Source organism: Hemiscyllium ocellatum, chromosome 28 (assembly GCF_020745735.1).
Source record: "Hemiscyllium ocellatum isolate sHemOce1 chromosome 28, sHemOce1.pat.X.cur, whole genome shotgun sequence".
Taxonomy (NCBI): domain Eukaryota; kingdom Metazoa; phylum Chordata; class Chondrichthyes; order Orectolobiformes; family Hemiscylliidae; genus Hemiscyllium; species Hemiscyllium ocellatum.
In genome coordinates this window covers 35,438,951-35,459,861 of record NC_083428.1, presented here as the reverse complement: position 1 = coordinate 35,459,861, position 20,911 = coordinate 35,438,951, and the positions used below count along the sequence as shown (strand labels likewise).

Genomic DNA, 20,911 nt, shown 5'->3' with positions numbered 1-20,911 from the left:
GTGCACTCAAGCCATCAAATGGGAAGTGTTCCATCACACTCCTGACTTGCACCTTTTGATGATGGACAGTCTTTGGAGAGTCAGAAAATAGGTTATTCACTGCAATTTCCTAACCTCTGACCCACTGTTGTTGCCACTATGTGTATGGCTTGTCCAGTTCAGTTTCTAGTTAATGGTAAACCCCAGAATATTGATAGTAAAGGATTTTATCATTATAATACTATTGAATGTCATGAGATGGTGGTTAGATTGTCTTTTATTGGAAAAGGTCATTTCCTGGCAATTGTGTGGCATGGGTGTTGCTTGCTACTTTTCACCTCAGTCCTGGATATTGTCTTGCTGACTTTCTGCTTCACTGTCTGAAAAGTCACAAATGGTGCTGAACATTGTGCAATCATTGGTAAACATCCCCACCTCTGGGATTACGGTTGGAGGGAAGATCATTGATAATGCAACTGAAGATTGTTGGGCCGAAGATTCCTGCCAACATATCCTGGAGCTGAGGTGACTGACCCCCGATATTACCATCTGCTTGTTGTGCTGGGGGTTTCCAGTGCTTTCTGTTTTTATTTTTAGATGAACCATTACTGAATAAAGAGATGTAGAGTTATGAATTGAAGAATCAGTAGGGGCAGGTTTTATGGGTTTATGATCAAATGTTGCCATTCCCAACTTCTTTGATTTGAAATTTCTTTTCAAGACTTTTTTTTTCAAAAAACGGGCTGAAATGATGAGTCGATTAAAACTGTAAATGCAAGTTAGTTTCAAAGTTCCATTTATGTCAAGTCCCTAGTATTCACTGTGCTGCAAATTCTTCTGTTTTGGCTTTGTCAATCCTCAACAAGTTCACACTTTGTAAACCTGTCAGTCATTTCCGTCCCACAACACGATTGGTCAACCTGGTTGTCAATCAGACTCTGCTCCAATGTCCAATGACAGGAAGACGGGGGCGGGCTACGCAGGTTGGTTCGGGCCTAACCAATTCTTGTTTTTAAAGGAAACAAAGTTTACTTCTAAACGTCAGGGAAGACTTGTCGTGAGAAATTGTCTTTTGAGGTCGGTTTTCCAAAAGAGAGAACCGAATGGACAGCTGTTATTTTGAAAGGGGGTCACGTGACGGAAGGCGGCGAGTGAGAGGGGAGATGCTGCCGGCTCGTGTGGTTTCCCGCCAAATACGAGCGGCTGGCGGGAGGGGGAGGGGAAGGAGCGGGCTCAACGGCAGTGGCTCGAGCAGAGCAGCTCCGGCCCCCGGATCGGATCAGATCAGATCATCCGCTGACCGAGCCCGCCCGCCCGCAAGCCTGCCTGCTGGCCGGCCACCGCCTGACTGCGGTGGCCCGGAAAACATGCTGCAGCAAACCCCGAGCCTGGAGCAGAAGCAGGCGGCCACGCTGAGGGAGACCCGAGGTAAGTGAAGGAATGAGGAGGAAGCTGGGGGCGGGGGTGGAGGACCGAGGCTCTGAGTTGGCCACAAGGCCCAGTCCATGATTGGAATGGGATAGATTGAGGAAACCGGTCTGACAGTGACAACTCTCCTCGTTCTTACAGCCCGGGAGGGGGTCTCTGATTGCTTCATTTTGTGGTCGGGTGGGGGGTGGATCTGAAATTTACCCCAACTTTCACGGCTTGTTCACTTTTCTAATAACATCTCATTTTAAGACACTGACAGGAAACTTGCTGCCCGTGGCTCCGATTTCTCCTTCACCCTGTTGAGTTATAGAAAGGCGGGAGAGGCAGGAGTCCGGAGTTAAATGGAGCGCTATCCAGGCAGGATAGATCGATTGGTCATTGATGCTCATACTTAAAACGGAAGTATCGATCTGAGCATTTGTATTTAATCAGTGTAAATTCCCCTTGTCAATATTGTCTCTGAAGAGGCTCTGATTACTCTTGGAGCTTTATTTTGCAGTTGGCTTTTCTGCGATTAGTAAACAAATAATTTATTCTCTCCTCAACCCATAATATGTCTCTTCTCCGCACGCCCAACAATTTGTGTTGGATTATTTTTGTTTCTTTCCCCCCACCCCGTTCTCTGTTTCAATTAAGTGAAATCAATACTCCAGATCTGAATTTTTTGCCTTAATGTTAGACGTCTTTAATTAATTGACAAGGTGATTTACAACGTACAAGGATTGGAGTTAATTTATGCCACTTTGTCATTGAAGATTATTGTACAATATATCAATAGTTTAAATATTAGACACTCTGCTGTCTTGCTCACAACAATAAGCAACAGTTCATTGGAGGATCTGAGCTCCGAGGTGAATATTTGTGCACTGAAATCACCTTGAATAATGCTTCACTGTGATCCATTTCAGACGTTAATCATAAGGTAAATGTATGGGACATCCTGGTCCCCACGCACATTAAATGGAAGTTATCACTGATTGCACTGATGGTTATTTTAAAGATTCAATCTTGTGCATTTTTTTAATAATAAGTTTGGAGATTTGTTTCTAAACTTCGGCTTATTTGGAGTTGGTGGTATGATGTATGCTTATGCTTAGTAGGGAAAAGAGAGAGAGAGAGAGTAGATGTAGCTCCAGCAATAAAATGATAGTGTGAATGGCAGCTAACATGAGTTCTTTTAAAATAGTATGTATCAGTTGATAATTATGCAAGAGTGTTGAGCAAGGTATTTTTTCATGATGATATTTCATTCTTCATGGGTAGAAGAGGCAGTAATGACCTTTGCCTCTAGTTTTGCTACTGAAGGTTAGTCATACCCTGTGTGAATGCCTTTTTACAAGTTCCCTGTGAGAACAGCTTGATGCTTTCTTCCAAACAGATGTTATTTAAGATAAAGAGTTAGGAAATTATTGAAATAAGTTTACTACAAAAAAAACTTGATTGTTTTCAAGGGTGTTGTTTGCATACTGGCACTTGTACCATGGTATTTTAATACCTATTTCTCCAAGATGTTAATAATGAATGGGTGGAGTAGCTCAATAGTAATATGTTGGATTCCAGAAATTCTATATGGACACGGTGTTTCTACTTGAACTAACAGAATCTTGTCATTTTTTTACCCTTCATTTTAAAAAAAGGCTTCTGTTTTGAGAATAATTAAGATGGATGTTTTGCATTTTATGTGGAGGTCCTCAAGAAAGCAAGTGCATCTTTGCAACAATGTATCTTTCAGATTTGGCAAGACTAATGTACATTAGATCAATTTTTATGATCTCTTGCAACCCATTGAAGCTTCACTCCCAGCTATTAGTTGTTGCTTTCATTTGCTGGTCAGCTGAGATTTAAAAGTTCTCAATAGGATGCATTTTTATCTTTTGAATTTGGTGGCAGCACTGGTGTAATGGTGCAGGGCATGCTGTGCCATTGTTCACACAGGCTAGAATAATTTACTGATCAGAACCATTTTGTTGTTGGGGTGTGTTTCTACTGCTTTCCCCATCCTTTACTAATAAACAAGTTGCTGCATTTGTGACAACCTGAACAGTGCATTTGACACTGTACATCCCTTTTGTGTTATTTGGGCATTTTCAGAGAACAGACTTCTGTCAAATGGATTGCTGATCGATTCGGGATGTTTGTGTCAATTCCTGACCTTAAAAGCTTTGGAAATGTTTTCTCGGTTACCAGAAGTTGATCAATTCTTAATCTCCAAGACATGCAGTGGTACTTAATCATTGAAGCTGGTCAGTTGTTTTTGTACAGTTTTATATTAGCGAATTGCATTTTCTTGTCTTTGAGTGGCCATGCACGAACAATTCCACACTTCAGATTATGCTTCACAAAGTTTCAAGGGGCTTTTGTGTCTGTGTTATACTTGCTATTGTACTCAGCAGGGTAGTTTTTAAAAGTCACTAGGCTGAAAAGATTCCTAGTTTACACTCAATTGACAATTTACAAAGACATTGTTGAAACTAGAATGCAAGGTTTGATTCTCCATTTAACAGAATTTTTTATATTGTATACAGTACATTGTTACATTGGTCATAATCCTGCGGTGTTAATCATAAGTTGTGTGATTTGTCATTGAAATAAGCAAATAGTTGAGATTTGTCAGATAACTGGATGAAAAGCTCTTTGATACCACCCTGAAATATTCTGTTCTATGTGATTTGGGTTGCACCAAATAATTAGTGCACCTCTGTTCCCATGTTCTGGCCTTTCAAACCCTTTATAGAGACTTGACTGCTTTTCTTCAAGTCGTTCATATGCACTTTGCATTCTATGGTTTGATAGGATATTAGGATTTGATACTAAGAGGTTATTTTCAAGGAAAATATAGAACATGAAGGCAAGGTCTCATCATAAGCAGCCAATTACTTAGGTGTTGGATGGAGACATTTCTTCACTCAAGCTTATGAATCTTTGAAATTCTTTACTATCGAGGCTTACGATTCCTCTATCATGTGTACGACTAAAAATTAGTCGCACTCAGCCTATCAATGAATCAAGGAGATGTGAAGGAACATGAAGCTGAGGTTGAAATTCAGTACGATTATATTGAATTGTGAGACAGGCTTGAGGTACTGTATGTTCAGAGGTACATTGGCAAATTTAGAGGGATGAAGGAAATGTATCACTGAATAAGAAAGTTATCATCTCGTAAATTTCAAATGCTGTATTATAGTTTGACAGTTTCTGGCATCTTTCCAAATGCTGAGTATTCATCTTCATTCTGGAGAGTGATTATAGTTACTCAGGCTATTGAGGACACTATGCCAGCATTGTATTTGGTTTACCTGATAACCACTTCTCAATTTTCTTAGAAAAGTTAATGGGTATCACTTGAAACAGAAGCTTTGTAGTTACTTTTTTTTCCTTGTCAATGAGTACTTCGTTGTATAGTAAATTTGGCAATTTTATGGAGTCTAAGGGAGTTTGGAACTAAGGGCATAGGTTTAATGTGAGAATAGAAAGATTTCAAAGGGACCTAAGGGGCAACTTTTTCTACACAGAGGGTGGTGTGTATTAGTATGGAATGAGCTGCCAGAAGAAGGTATAATTGCAACATTTAAAAGGCATCTGGATGGATATTTGAATAGGAAGGTTTAAAGGGAAGTGGGCCAAATGCTGGCAAGTGGGACTAGATTAACTTAGCATATCTGATCAGTATGGATGGTTTGGACAGAAAGATCTGTTTCCATGCTCTACAACTCTACTATTGAGTATATTATGAAAGAACTTTTTTTTGCTACCTTATTGTCAGGATTATAGTGACCAAATTTCAGCATTCATTCCTATTGACATTTTCGCATTCTGAAACTCTTAGTTCAGTTATTCAATTCGGATGATTTGATTAAATGTTTGGGCGATAGTTCCTAAATTGTTGTTTCGATATGCTAAGCACAAAATGAATTAACAGTGAATTTGAATTATCAATGAACTGTTCTGGTAACTTGCAATCTACTGTTTTTTTCATATCTTCGTTATTTAAAGTGTTTACACAGAATTTTGCAACCAAAATGTAAATTGAGTTAAAAATCACACAGCGCAAGGTTATGGTCCAACAGATTTATTTGGAAATACAAGCTTTTGGAGCACTGCTCCTTAATCAGGTAAGTAGTGGGGCAGGATCATAGAACACAGAATTTATCGTAAAAGATCAATCAACTGATGTGATTTATTGAACAAACCTAGATTGCAGTTCAGTCTTTAATCACTGAGAATGGAAATGCAGGTTTTGATTCATTTAATATGTAAACTGCAGAAATTCTTTCAAGTCACATTCCCTCAATAACTTGAGGTTTTATTTAAAAAGAAGTGACGTCTCAGCTCAGACAATGCATAGTCTGTGGGGTGAATTTACATTTGCAGATATATTCTATTTTGTTCAAAAAGCACAGTCCGTAGGCAGTCAGCCATTGACATTTTATATGTTCCTACTTTGGAAATAGAGCCAGTCTGACTCATGGTTGGGATACAGAGATTCTAACCTCACTCCTTTTTAATGCATTATCTGAGTTGAGATGTCACTCTTTTCAAATAAAACTTTAAGTTATCTCAGAACAGTGACTTGAAAGAAGTTCTGGGATTTATAAATTAATGAATCAAACCTGCATCCCGATTCTAAGAGATTAAAGACTTAACAGCAATCTAGGTTTGTTCAATAGTTCACGTAAATTGTATGACACTTCGATCTCTGATCTTTTACTATAAATTTTGTGTCTTATGGGTCCTGCCCCACTAACTACCCGATGAAGGGCAGTGCTCTAAAAGCATGTACTTCCGAATAAACCTGTTGTACGATAACCTGGTGTTGTGTGATTTTTAACTTTGTTCACCCCAGTCCAACACCGGCACTTCCACAAGATGTAAATAACTAGAATAACAATTTATTGGCAATAAGAAAATAAAATGATTTTCTGAAGTAAAAGATCAATGGAAACAGACAATGCCATCTCCCAAAGTTTTTGCATGATGTATGTAATTAAAATAATTTCAGCCCTGTTGTGGATTTTTCAAAATATGTATTAGTTATCAGGTTTATTTGTCACTTTTGTGGTTGTGGTGAGCGGAAGTAATCAGATACTATATAAACAGTTAAGTTTATCTCAGAAATAAAACCTTGAGGTGTGGTATTACAGATTGTTTTTAGATCTAGAATTACAAATAGTGTAGGACAATTGAGTGATATTTACTTACGAGAGAAAAATCTGTTCTCTTTTATAACTTTGCTTAATTTTCAAAGTTTACTGTTTCTGTATTTAACTTGTTTATTTTCTTTGCAGTAATGGAGGAGTGCAAGTTGAAAGCAATCACTCCAGCAAAGAAACTGGTCCAAGGTAATTTCAGGTCTTAGTTATTAATATGATGCATTTTTTCATTGTAATGGGTCACAACATGGTCTTTTTCAGGTTTCAAAAACTTGAGCTGTGTTTCACCCTAGATGGAGACCATTAATGTCTGTCTTGATTGAATTCTATCCTTATTCTTTTATCCATTTGCACACTTGGTTGAGTTTCTGAAATGAAACCCTTTTCCAATGTGGTGCTTTATTTACATGTCTAGTTTGTGGCTTTTCTATTAAAATCCCTTGTCTTTATACAAATCGTAAATTACTTTGCACATCCAGTTACACACTGCTGAAGTCGTTAGTAGATATTACTTTTTTTATGGGAAGTAAGTTACCTTTGCTGGGAATATGGTCAAATAGCATTTGAGGACAAAGCATACCGAACATAGCCGGACGTAACTTCGGCCAACTTTTGTGATTTAATACTTGAAAACCTTGACATTGATAATCACGGGACAATTTAGGTATTTAGGTCACCATCAAGCTGTATTTTACCACTATCCTGTATGGTTAAAAAGTGGATCCCATTTGGAGATATATTCTGCAATTGTTTCAGGAATCTCCTAACATGCTATATTTGGTTGAGAGTCCACAGGAAAAGTGACAATTTTCAGAGAAATGCCAATATGCTGTGATACCTCTGAGCTGCAGAGCAGCATGAATCTATCAAAGGAAAAATAATGAACTCGAAACCAGAGAAGTTGTTAACAGTGCAAGCTTTTGTTTCTGTATGCACACAACAAACATTCTTGGATTATTTTATCCCATTATCTGAAGAGTAATGCCGTTGACTGTTGTGATCTTGCCTTGAGGAATATGGGTTATTAACTGCATGATGTGAAATTTTGCAATGCTAATTAATTTTGAGATAAACATCTTCATGAATTTATATAATTACCGTAAAGTGTCGCATACACATTGAGCTGATATTGCTCAACTTCTAGCATTTCTTGGCAGAAAACACACATCTTCTGAGTTGAGCTTAAGCTTATTTTTAACTCAATAAGGTATGTTTTACTCCCCTTTAACTTACCACATGGGACCAGGAAGATGATACAGGCCAACATACCCAATGAATGCACAAGCGTTAAAGCACATCCACACAAAGCTGTGGACACATGGTGACTGAAGAACTGCAATATTTCCTGTAGTGAAAAGTGAAATCCAGAGGAACCTCTATTATATGAAGGATACAGACGGGGAGTATCGGGACCTTGCAATCGTGCCGGATAATAACAGGTTCCGCTGTATAAGGTTGATTTAAAGCTAAAGTTTGCTAATCTGTCAAACAATTGGACTGCAGTGAGAAAACTTTGAATTAGTGTTAAATTAACATTAGACTGAATTTAGAAAGAACTGTCTTGAAGAACATGTCCTAGACCAAATGCGTTTTGAGAACACTGACTAGCCACTGGCTTGATCTTGAGATGGTTGTATCAGAATGAGTCTTTGATATTCTCCAAATGGTTACATCACCTCCAGGAATACAATGCTCTTATACTTATAGTCATAGAGATGTACCGCACGGAAACAGACCCTTTGGTCTTACCCGTCCCTGCCCGGCAGATATCCTGAGCTAATCTCGTCCCATTTGCCAGCAGTTGGCCCATATCCCTCTGAACCCTTCCTTTTCATATATCATTGCAGATGCGTTTTAGCTGTTGTAACTGTACCAGTCTCCACCACTTCCACTGGCAGTTCATTCCATGCACGCGCTACCCAATGCGTGAAAAAGTTGCTCCTTAGCTCCCTTTTACATTTTTCCCCTTTCACTCTGAATCTATGTCCACAAGTTCTAGGTTCCCTGACCCAGGGAAAAGATCTTGTCTGGTTATCCTATTCGTGCCCCTCATGATTCGATGAACCTCTGTAAGGTCACCCCTCAGCCTCCAACGTTCCAGGGAAAACACTCCAGCCTATTCAACCTCCCCCTATAGCTTAAACCCTCTCACCCTGGCAACATTCTTGTAAATCTTTTCTGAACCCTTTCAAGTTTCATAATATCCTTCCGATAGGAGGGAGACCAGAAATGCATGCAGTATTCCAAAAGTGGCCTAACCAATGACCTGTACACCCGGAATGTGACCTCCCAACTCCTGTACTCAGTGCTGTGGTCAATAATAGAAAGCATACCAAACACCACCATCACTATCCTATCTACCTGTGTCTCTACTTTCAAGAAGCTATGAACCTGCACTCCAAAGTCTCTGTTCAGCAACACTCCCTTGACCTTACAGTAAGTGTATGAGTCCTGTTCTGGTTTCCTTCCCCAAAATGCAGCACCACACATTTATTTAAATTAAATTCCATCTGCCATTCCTCAGCCCATTGGCCCATCTGATCAAGATCCCATTGTTATCGGAGGTAACCTTCGCTGACTACTACACCTCCAATTTTGTTGTCACCTGCAAACTTAATAACTCTATCTCCCATGTACAAATGACAAAAAGTTGTGGACCCAGCACTGATCCTTGTGGCACACCACTGGTCACAGGTCTCCAATCTGAAAAGCAACCCTCCGCCACCACCTTTTGTCTTCTACCTTGCAGCCAGTTCTGTATCTCAGAGGCTAATTCTCCCTGTATTCCATGAGATCTCACGTTGCTAACCAATCTCCCATGGGGAACCTGTCAAATGCCTTACTGAAGTCCATATAGATCACGTCCAATCCTCTTTGTTACTGATTCAAAAAGACACAATCAAGTTTGAGAGACATGATTTCCCACACACAAAGCCATGCTCACTATCCCTAATCAGTCCTTGCCTTTCCAAATACATGTAAATCCAGGTAGGTGTAAGGAATGCTGGATGACTAAAGAAATCGAGGGTTTGGTTAAGAAAAAGGAAGCATATGTCAGGCATAGACAAGAGAGATTGAGTATCCTCTCCAACAATGTGCCCACCACTGATGTCAGGCTCACTGGTCTATAGTTCCCTGGCTTTTCCTTACCACCTTTCTTAAATAGTGACACCATGTTAGTCAACCTCCAGTCTTCCGGCACCTCACCTGTGACTATCAGTGATACAAATATCCCCGCAAGGGGTCCAGCAATCACTTCCCTAGCTTCCCACGGAGGTTTAGGCTACACCTGATCAGGTCCTCCGGGATTTATCCACTTTTATGCATTTCAAGACATCCAGCACCACCTCCTGTAATATGGACATTTTTCAAGATGTCCCCATCTATTTCCCCATTTTCAATATCTTCTATATTCTTCTCCACAGTAAACACTGGTGCAATTCTCTCCCTAGTTACCCTTTTATCCTTTTATTGTACTTATAAAAGCCCTTTGGAATGTCCTTAACCTGATTTGCCAAAGCTATTTCATGTCCCCCTTTTGCCCTCCTGATTTCCCTCTTAAGTGTACTCCTACTGAATTTATGCTCTTATAAAGATTCACTCAATCTCTCCTGTTTGTACCTGACTTATGCTTCCTTTTTCTTAACCAAACCCTCAATTTCTTTAGTCATCCAGCATTCCCTACACCTACCAGCCTTTTCTTTTACCCTCATGGAAATATATTGCCTCTGGACGTTTGCTATTTCATTTTTGAAGACTCCCATTTTCCAGCTGACCTGCAAACAACTGCCCCCAATCAGCTTTTGAAAGTCCTTGCCTAATACCGTCAAAATTAGCCTTCCTCCAAATTAGACCTTTCAACTTTTAGATACGGTCTATCCTTTTCCCCATCACTATTTTAAAACCAGCAGAATTATGGTTGCTGACCCCAAAGTGCTCCCACTGACACCTCAGTCACCTACCCAGCCTTATTTCCAAGAGTAGGTCAGGTTTTGTACCTTCCCTCGTTGGTACATCCACATACTGAATCAGAAACTTTTCTTGTACTTCTAGTGCATCCTGCAAAGATTTCAGAGTAGCAACTAGTTGATGTAACTGCTTTATGGAAGGAAAATGTTTAATGTTGCTGCAGAAGGCCATATTGTCCAGAGACTACCAAGGTATGATGCCAAAATTGTCAGTTTACAGAAATTTATCAAATAGTACAATAAATGGAAGTACAGTATTCATAACGACATGAGGCCAATTGGTATGAAGTATCCTTGAATCTTTACCAATTGTAAAATCAATTTTGCTGCTGAACTGGAGTGGAAAGGTTCAAGTAATCCTGGTGAAATCAATAGAACCTGATTCAGAGTGTATCAGTCTGCAAGTCAATAGAATTTAAGCTGTCAATGAATTTCCAAGTACAAAGCCAAACTGAAAATCAAATTCCCTTAAGTTTTTGTGCATTTCCAGGATAACTGGATGAATGAGGGTGGAGTGGTGTTTCTGATGTTGAATCGGCATCCTGGTGGCCTCTGCAAAGAATTATGTTTCTTAGCATCAAAAATGTGCCAGCCCCTTATGATCTAATTTAAAGGCGGTTGTGTCTGTTCGGGGGGAAAAAAAATTGTTTTAATTTTATATCTACATGCATGTATTAGGCTTAATAGTGATTTCTTCCTCAATCACCTTCCACTTTCCTCTGCCTGGCTGAATGTGTTCTCATTGAATAATTGCTCCTTTAATTCATCTCCCTTCTGCCAAGTCAAAAGAGTGGCTATAGGCACCCACATGGGTCCCAGTTATGCCAGTCTCTTTATGGGGTGTGTGGAACAATTCTTGTTCCAGTCCTATACTGACCCCTTCCCACAACTTTTCTTGAAGCATTGATGACTGATTCAGTGCTGCTTCATGCTTTCATCAGGATCTTGAAAACTTGGTTCATTTTTGCCTCCAAATTCCACCCCTATTTAAGTTTTACACCATCCATTTCCAGCACTTCCCTTCCTTTCCTTGACCTCTCTGTCTCTATTTCAGGAAATAAACTGTCTACTGCCTTCTACCGAAAAGCCACTGACTCCTATAGTTACCTTCATTATAGCTCGTCACACGCCTCTTCCTGCAGGGACGTATCCCATTCTTCCAGTTCCTTTACCTATGTCGCATCTTGTCGGAGAATGCCATCTTCCAAAACAGCGCTGTTGATGTGGCTTGCTTCTTCCATGACCATGGTTTCCCACCCATTGTGATTGACAGGGCCCTCAACCACATCCAACCTATCGCCCATGCATCCTCTGTTGCCCCTTCCCACCACTCAATAATATGCTCAGGTTCTCCTTGTCTTCACTTTTTTCATCCCACCAACTTCTGCATTTGAAGGATCGTTCTCTGCCATTCCAGTGAACTTCAGCAGAATGCAATCATCAAACACATCTTCCCCTCACTCCCAGTCTGCATTTCGCAGGGATCGCTCCCTTCGGGACACCTTAGTCCATTCTGTTACCACCAGCATCCTCCCATGTAACTGCAGAAGGTGCAGCACCAACCCTTCCTTGTATTCCCTGCTCACCATCCAAGGCCCTAAACAGTCTTACCAGGTGAAGTAGCATTTCACTTGTACCTCCTCCAATCTTGTGTATTCAAATAGCTGCACCCAGTTTGGCCTACTGTGATTGGAGAGACCAAATGCACACCAGGTGTCCACTTCACAGAACACCTCCAGTCAGTGCCAAGCAAGATCCCAACCTTCCCATAACCAGTCATTTTAACACAGTACCTCTGCTCACATGCCCACTTGTCTGACTTGGCAGGCTGCAGTGTTCCAGTGAATTACAGTGCAAACTAGAGGAACAGCATCTCGTCTTCAGACGAGACATTTATTTACAGCCTTCTGGATTTAATATTGAGTTCAACATCTTGAAATTGTGAACCAACTCCCATTTCTTACCTTTTTTAGTTTTATTTGTTTCTTTCTCTGTTACCATGTTTTCCCCCCCCCTCCAAAAAAAGGGACTGTCATCTCTGGCAGGTAGGCACACCGTTGTTCTGCCATTCTCACATTCCGATCACTTAATCTAAACTATTAACATCTCGTCTCCACCAGCATCCTACACTCACACCCTAGCATAAATGTGTCCCCTCTGTTTCACTACTTCAGCTATGATGTAAAGTCATCTAGACTTGAAATGTTAGCTTGCTCCCTCAACATGGATGCTGTCTGACCCATTGTGACATCCACCATTTGTTGTTTTCAGTACAAATTCCAGCATGTGCACTAATTTGCCCATTCATTTGAGGATCATCTTTCTGCTGAAGGAATAGATAAATCACTGGAGAGAGAATCTTCACTGAGATTGGAAGTATGAATGGCTGTACTACGCTATTAATGTGCAAGCTCTCATCGGTGTTTTTAAAAAAATTAAACATCCAATTCCTAGGTAGAGAAGAAAGATGGTCACTCTGGACAAATGGTCTTGCAATGGAAAATTCCAAATCTGGTCCCAAGCGGGATCTTCTGATGCCACAGTAAAGATGACTTGATGAATTTGTTAAACCGTTTGCATGGAGGCAGTGTGTGAATTTGGCAGGTTAATAAAATTTTTAAATTTGCATTTTTTTTAGAATAAATCTATTCAATTAAAATTCCTTGTTTCATATTTCAATATGATGAGCACCTACAACAGGTGTGTGTTCACATTTATATTCTATTTGTTAACCAGTTTTTAAGAACTTTTCAAACTGCAAATGTGGATTGAAATGTCACTAATCTGAAAAACTTCATCTGTTGGTTGAATTCTGTTTGACTAGGGTAAACTGTATTGGTGCTAGCACTGCATTTCTTATCACTAATCCATTGTTTTATGTTGGTTTATTGGCTTTCTTTGGAGTATGTAGTTTATGATGTGACATTGAACAAATACTGACACTCCAGTTTAATACCAGAAGATTTTTGGAAATGCTGTCTTTCTGTATGTTTTAATTGTACTTTAAAGGAAGGGTTTGGAATGTTTCTGAAATCCAAACCTACATTGCTTCCTCTTCCATTAAAATCAAATTAATTAGTGCCATGAACTTGTAGCAGTTAATAGTTTGCCACTGCATTATTCAAGCTAGCTAATGAAACAGTACCTAAAAAACTAATTTCTACTGTTAGATCTGGAGTCCAGATTTGAGTATGAGTGGTTAACTGATTGAAGTAGCTGGTGGTTGACAATTGGAAGAAACAATCCTTTTTTTATTGTTTTAACGTATCTTAAGTTGGTCTTTTTAAATATGCTTAATATTACAAACTTTGTTTCTGTTTTTTTTTGTAGCACGATTACCTTTCAAACGTCTCAACCCTGTACCAAAGCCAGAAAATGAACAGACTACTGATACTAAGCGGACAAAAATTTCCACTAATGCACCCGAGCAACTGGCAGCAGTCAAACTCATTGCATCTGTGGAAGATGTTGAAAATGACTGCAAAATAAACTTGGATGGCCAAACTGGAAATTCTGCAACAGTGGATGGGGATCTGGCTCCCTGCAAACTTGTTAATGGGAAAGGACCTCTTGATGATTTTTTGCATTCCGTTGAGAAGAAGAATGCCGTGGTTACAATGCATACTAGTGGACTCCATTCCACAATTGACTTAACATGCGATTCTAGCAATGAAGGTTTGGACAGCATAGGCACCACAGATGTAAAACTGTTGGCTTGTGAGAAAGAGCTAAATGAGAAAACAACAGTTGTTTCTGAAAAAAAATGCAACTGGTTTGATAGCCTGAAACCTAGTGAAAGTAAAGAGGTAAATTCTGAAAATTCAGCCTCTGGGCAGAGTAGCAGGGAAAGTAAAACTTATCAAGGACAAGAAATTGAAAGCAATAGCCCAATTGTGAACAATGCGTTGAGAGGCAGAATGCCTGTGGTGGTTTTAAAAGACATAATGGCTGGCAAGGCCTGCTGGATTGGGAATCTAGAGAAGGGCATAATGCAAGTGGGAGGATCTGGGTCATTTACAAATGAAAGCAGTGAGTCACCCATCAGTTCTCTATCAAGTTCTATTTCAGCTACTGATAGTTCACCAGAAACAAAGTCTCCAGCGGATGAAAGAAGTCCCAGATCTGCATTCTCAACACCTGGAAACAAGGTTGATATACGATTATTTTTATACGTTATTTGGGCAAGGGGGAAGAGAAAAGTGTTACTGTCTCCAATGCACTAATGAGAACTTTTGTTAAACCGTATCCAATTGAACTGTGAAGGGTCTGGAAGTATGACTGTGTGCATGTTTGGGGAGAAAAAGCACTTTGAGCTACTTAACAAAGATGAAATGCAGTTTTATAAAAAAAAGAATCATACAATGTTCGTGTCTGTGAGCATGAATCTTAAATGATTGTTTAGCAAGTTTTTTTAGGACTTGATTTTATTATACAGAGGAACCTCGATTATCTGAATGAGATGGGCTGGCACGATTTCATTCGGATAATTGATTTATTTGGTTAATCGATTCACTGCCTTTCCTCTGGGATCAGAGGTTTCTGTGAAGTCTGCTCCCTGTTCAGGAGACTAGGCAGCAGCACACTCCAAGCAAATCCCGCCCCCCCACCACCACCACCACCAAAAAAAACTGCTTTGGACAATCGAGGTTCCTCTGCATACACATTTGAGCCTTAATCATTACCCAATAGGTTTTTGTTTCTGACAAACATGACATTTAAAAGAAAAACATTTATTCTGCCTTTGGACATTTGTTATTTCAAGGGATAAGACTGCCACTTAATTATTGCAGTGTTTAGCTGCCACTTGGGTTTTAAGTATCTTTTTGTAAACAGAAACGATTGAAAATTTCAATTTTGAAATTATGAAATCTGCAAAATAGTTTCTCGATTGTCACGTGAATCACTTATATATCTAAATCTCTGCCATAAAATGCTTTTGATTGCATAGAAGGATTGTGCTCATGAAAATTGGGCTGGTTGACTAGTTTTACTAAAGGAAAACAAAGCACTATGCAAGCAAGGTTGGTTAGTTTATAAAATGGGAGCCTACATTTTACCTGCAATGGTAGAATTATTCTACCAGATAGTCAGAAATGCATCTTATGAGATGAATTTTATTTTACTAAGTATCTGAATTTTCTGTTGCTGAGAATCAAATTTAAGAAATAATAGTTAACAACTTCCAATTTCCTTTTACTGTTAGAAGCACTTTAATATTGAAGCTTATCTCTGTATTCCCTAGCCCAGTTGAGAGTTTTTTTCATTTTTGTCAAACTGATGTATGATATTCTGTTTTCACTATTGCTAGCTTGTCTTCATTCTTCCTTTTGTCAACTCTTCTGCCTGTCCTAAATAGTTTTACAGCAATATTTATTTGTCATTATCCTACTTACACTTGACTTTTTCTCCTCTTGGCCATAGGTTTGTGCAGTGTTCACAACCACCGCAATTTTTCAGCTATGATTTTATAGCTATGAGTTTTTGTCGCATTCGGAATTGTGCTTTTCAACCTATGAAACTTGGATTCTTGTTTTATCCCATTTTCTGTATTTGTCTTTTTACGAAAGAGATTCTGTACCTATAATTCTTTTCCTCAAGTTGAGAATCTAAAGTTAATCATGTTTTATTTCAGCTTGACTTAAAATGTACTATTTTATGTGACTTCACATCTGTCTGTTTCACAACTCCTTCAGTATTAACAAATTGTAATATATATTTTGTGCTTTTTATCTTATTTCCTTCGTGGAAACATTAGCTAAGAAGAGTTAGCAGTAGGACATTTTCTGGAATTAAAGCAGAAGGATGCCACTTGAGAATTTGGTATAATTAGACATATGAAATCCATTCACTAGGAGGGACACAGAGCAGGTCTTACAGCTTGTTTTAGTTTCACTGTAATATATCAGAAAATCAGAATGCAATTATCAAGTGGTGAAGGAAAAGGGCAAAAAAACATAGCATCAGCTATTTTTAAAAGATAGAAGTACCACTGTTCTCAATTGCCACTTTTCAAATTATTGTTTCTCTAAGCTCGTTACTGTTATGTGTGCAGATTGCCTGAAGCAGGCTGTTTAGTGATGTATGTCTTTATTAAATCTCTCTTCACTCCTCTGCTGCCTCCTCCTCCTAGAAAGAAAAGTTCCTTCTGAGAGAAATCAGACATAGATTCTGAAAAGTTACATTTTGATATATTAACTATCTTGTAATTGTTCGCTTTCATTTTACTGGTGCCTTCTATTTCGTTTTCTTTGGGAAATGCTTGTTTTTACACTTTTTTGTTACTGTTATCAATGACTCATAGATTAGAGATTGCTCTTTTGCATATTGCAAAAGCATCAAACATTCTGCTACCCCCTTGAATGGGTGGCACGGTGGCTCAGTGGTTAGCACTGTAGCCTCACAGCACCAGGGATCCAGGTTTGATTCCAGCCTCAGGTGACTGTCTGTGTGGAGTTTGCACGTTCTCCCTGTGTCTGCGTGGGTTTTCTCCAAGTGCACTGGTTTCCTCCCACAGTCCAAAGATGTGCAGGTCAAGTGGATTGGCCATAAATTGCCCATAGTGTTAGGAACATTAGTCAGAGAGAAATGGGACTGGGTGGGTTACTCTTTGGAGGGTCGATGTGGACTTGTTGGGCCTGTTTCCACACTGTAGGGAATCTAAAAATGAATGGGCAAGGAGGAAAAAGCGCAAGGGTCCTTGTATGTACCTTTGTTTTTATTTGTTTGAGTCACTATTTGTGTCAACCCTTCTAGCAATACACATACCAATTCCCCAGGGCATAGCTACATAAGTGAATCTTTTCACCCTGGCAAAAGAAGGTCCCATGGTGTGTAGGGGAGCAAAATAATGCTGCCACATTTTGCACAGAAGAAATCTGTGTGACATCCCCACCTGACTGTGTTTCTTTTTCTTTTATTCTTCTCCCAGTCCTGCAGTGTAAATGTAGGATCCATTTGCAGTCTGATTGTGTCTTAGGTTAACCGTGTCCTTCTGCTATGAGAACTGGCATGTGAGACTTTTTCTTTCTGCTTGCTTGAGAGCAAATTAACTGTTGGACATTACTGTATCGCATTTCTGACTTTCACTCTTTCAGCTCCATGACATGAAGGCATAGATCTAAAGTGAGGAGGGAAAGATTTTAAAAAGGACCTGAGGGATAGCTTTTTCATGCAGAGGATGGTGTGTGTATGTAATGATCTTCCAGAGGAAATAGTGGAGACTGGTGCAATTACAACATTTTAAAAGGGTATATGAATAGGAAGTGTATGGAAGGAAATGGGCCAAAGGCTCCAAATAGGTCAGATTGGGATGTCTAGTTGATTCAGACGAGTTATACTGAAGGGTCCATTTCTGCTCTCTGTTACTGTATGATGCTGATTATGTGGGCCAAAGGCATAGATACCCTGGCAAGCTTGTCTGCAGTGTGAATGTTTAAAAGAAATAGTACACAAATTTCCAAATTTGAGAATAGCTCCTCAAAGAAAAATGAAGAGGAACTGACCCAAAAGAAACAACAGTTAAACTGGAAAGTATCAAAGGAAACTGAGACCAAAAATGCTAGAACCAGACATCTTGACAAATGAGTATTTACTGAAAATAGGATCCACTTGTAACTAAGAATAGAGCCTTGATGTTGAACTTGCTTTCTCAAGCAAGATCAAGTGAAGCCACTACCATAAGCCATGCATATTCCAGGAGGTTACGTCATGGTCACCTATTAAATTCACCTTACTTCTGTCTCTGGGGCAGCAGATTTGTTTCAAAAAGTTGCACTTCTTATGAAGTTGAAGCAACCAATTCTGAAATGTTTATATTGCATATTCCTTATTTTTTGTGATTGAATTGCAAAGGTGGGAATTCACTGCTGCAGTTTTATTAAGCCTGTAGCCTCCCTCAGCTAACCTGTAATCTATGACCTGCTCTATCTTTACTGTTTCCAGCTTTCTATATTTAAAGTAAAATTTTGTGCATAATGTGCAGTAGGTGCTAAAGTCATGCCTTCTGTCAAAGCCTGTTATGTCATGCATTTATATGCGTAAATTGAAAAGGCAAGTTCTTTTTCAGTTTCTGAAAGCTTTGGGAAATAAACTATGCCACTTTGGGAATCAAAGGAAAATATTCATTTAAAGCTAAACTCTAAAGAGAAATTATTCTCCATGAAAATTGACTTTTTAAAAGATTGCTTGTTTATAAATAGAGCAAAGGCGAGAAATTGAGCGCATCCTGTGGTAGTACTTCTATCATAAATCAATCTTGGATTTTGGGCATATTGTTGCATGAGCTTTTTCTGTTTCATTTCCCCATGTGATGTGTCATTTGTGGTCAGTCTATTGGTGTGACACTATACCCGAGATGTGTATAGCCTTTTTTGCATGTGACTTGGTCTTCAAAGCAGCAATCCTGGTCATGATAATCTGATTACTCAAAACACACTGCCAAATTCTATTGCCATGCTGTATCAGCTGAGTCACCTTAGGAAATTAATAAGTATACTATTGCTGAGCTTTATATGAAAGGAGTTAATTACATTTGACTCTCTTTGCTTTAGAACATAGAACAATACAGCACAGTACAGGCCCTTCGGCCCTCGATGTTGCGCCGACCTGTGGACTTTTCTCAGTTCGTCCTCCTATACTATCCCAAAATCATCCATGAGCTTATCTAAGGATTGTTTAAATCTCCCTAATGTGACTGAGTTGACTACCTCAGCAGGTAGGGCATTCCACGCCCTTATTACTCTCTGCGTAAAGAACTTGTCTCTGACATCAGTCTGAAATCTATCACCCCTCAATTTGTAGTTATGCCCCCTCGTAAAAGCTGACGTCATCATCCTAGGAAAAAGTCTTTCTCTGTCTACCCTATCTAATCCTCTGATCATGTTGTATGTCTCTATCAAATCCCCCCTCAGTCATCATCTTTCCAATGAGAAAAGACCCAAGTCTTGGAGCCTTTCCTCATAATACCTTCCCTCCAGACCAGGTAACATTCTGGTAAATCTCCACTGCACCTTTTTCCAATGCTTCCACATCCTTTTGTAATGGGGCGACCAGAACTGTATACAATATTCCAAGTGTGGCCGCACCAGCGTTTTGTATAGTTGCAGCATGATATTGCAGTTCCTGAACTCAATCCCTCTACCAATGAAACCTAACACACCGTATGCCTTCTTAACAGCACTATCCATCCAGGTGGCAATTTTCAGGGATCTATGCACATGGACTCCAAGATCCCTCTGCACATCCACACGACCAAGAATCTTTCCATTGGCCAAGTACTCTGCCATCCTGTTGTTCTTACCAAAGTGCATCACCTCACATTTAGCTGCATTGAACTCCATTTGCCACTTCTCAGCCCAATTCTGCAGTTTATTCAAATCCCCCTGCAACCTGTAACGTTCTTCCAAACTGTCCACTACTCCACCGACTTTAGTGTCATCTGCAAATTTACTAATCCGTCCACCTATGCCTGCGTCTAAGTCAAATGACAAGCAGCAGTGGTTCCAAAACAGATCCTTGTGGAACACCACTAGTAACTGGACTCCAGACTGAATATTTTCCATCAACCACCACTCGCTGCCTTCCAGAAAGCTAGTTACTAATCCAAGCTGCTAAATCACCCTCCATTCCATGCCTCTGCATTTTCTCCATCAGCCTACCATGTGGAACCTTATCAAAGGCTTTATTGAAGTCCAAATATACCACGTCAACGGCCCTACCCTCCTCTACATGCTTGGTCACCCTCTCAAAAAAACTTTCATATTTGTTCACACTTATACATTTTTAAAATACTTTGTTAGTTCCAATGCCAATGATTACCCAATTATTATAAAAGTGATGCAACATTTAACCTAACAAAAACAGCTGCATTTGTAAGTTGGCTTGTTTCAAATCTGCTGCTTTATTTTCACACAATATTGAATTTCTCAGTAAACATCGAGGTAGAACCTGAAGTAATTTAACCAAAAGTACAGTGCTTGCAAAACTGTTTTTGTAACAAAAAGCCAGTGCATCGGAGCTCAGGTTTCTTAGTCTAAAGCTGAGTTGATGTATATCTATTATAAAGCTGGAGAGGGTTCAGAAGAGAATTACCAGAATGTTAACGGGAATGGAGGATTTGAGTTGAAAGGAGACTGGGACTTTTTTTCACTGGATCGTAGGAGGCTGAAGGGTGATCTTTTATAGAGGTTGACAAAATCGTGAGGGATATAGCTAAGGTGATTTTTCCCCTGGGTAGGGCATTTCAAGTTCAGGGGCATACAAGTTCGTAAGATATAGAAGCCGAATTAGGCCATTTGGCCCATTGAGTCTCCTCTGCTATTCAATCGTGGCTAATATGCTCCTTACCACCGCCCCCCTCACTTTCCTGCCTTCTCTCCGTATCCC

The 20,911-nt window shown here is 39.5% G+C and overlaps 1 protein-coding gene across 2 annotated transcripts in view; it reads left to right on the top strand.

The window, feature by feature from the left end:
• Positions 1-1,142: 1,142 nt before the first annotated feature.
• Positions 1,143-20,911, top strand: part of chaf1a (chromatin assembly factor 1, subunit A (p150)) — a 40,354-nt gene continuing 20,585 nt past the window's right edge. Inside the window, exons 1-3 of one of the 2 annotated variants that reach the window (XM_060846452.1) lie at positions 1,143-1,407; positions 6,696-6,749; positions 13,859-14,676. In XM_060846452.1, the coding sequence (XP_060702435.1) occupies positions 1,143-1,407; positions 6,696-6,749; positions 13,859-14,676 (1,137 nt within the window). Of the gene's footprint in view, positions 1,408-6,695; positions 6,750-10,630; positions 10,721-13,858; positions 14,677-20,911 lie in introns of those variants that run through there. The other variant, XM_060846453.1, reaches the window with a different exon arrangement.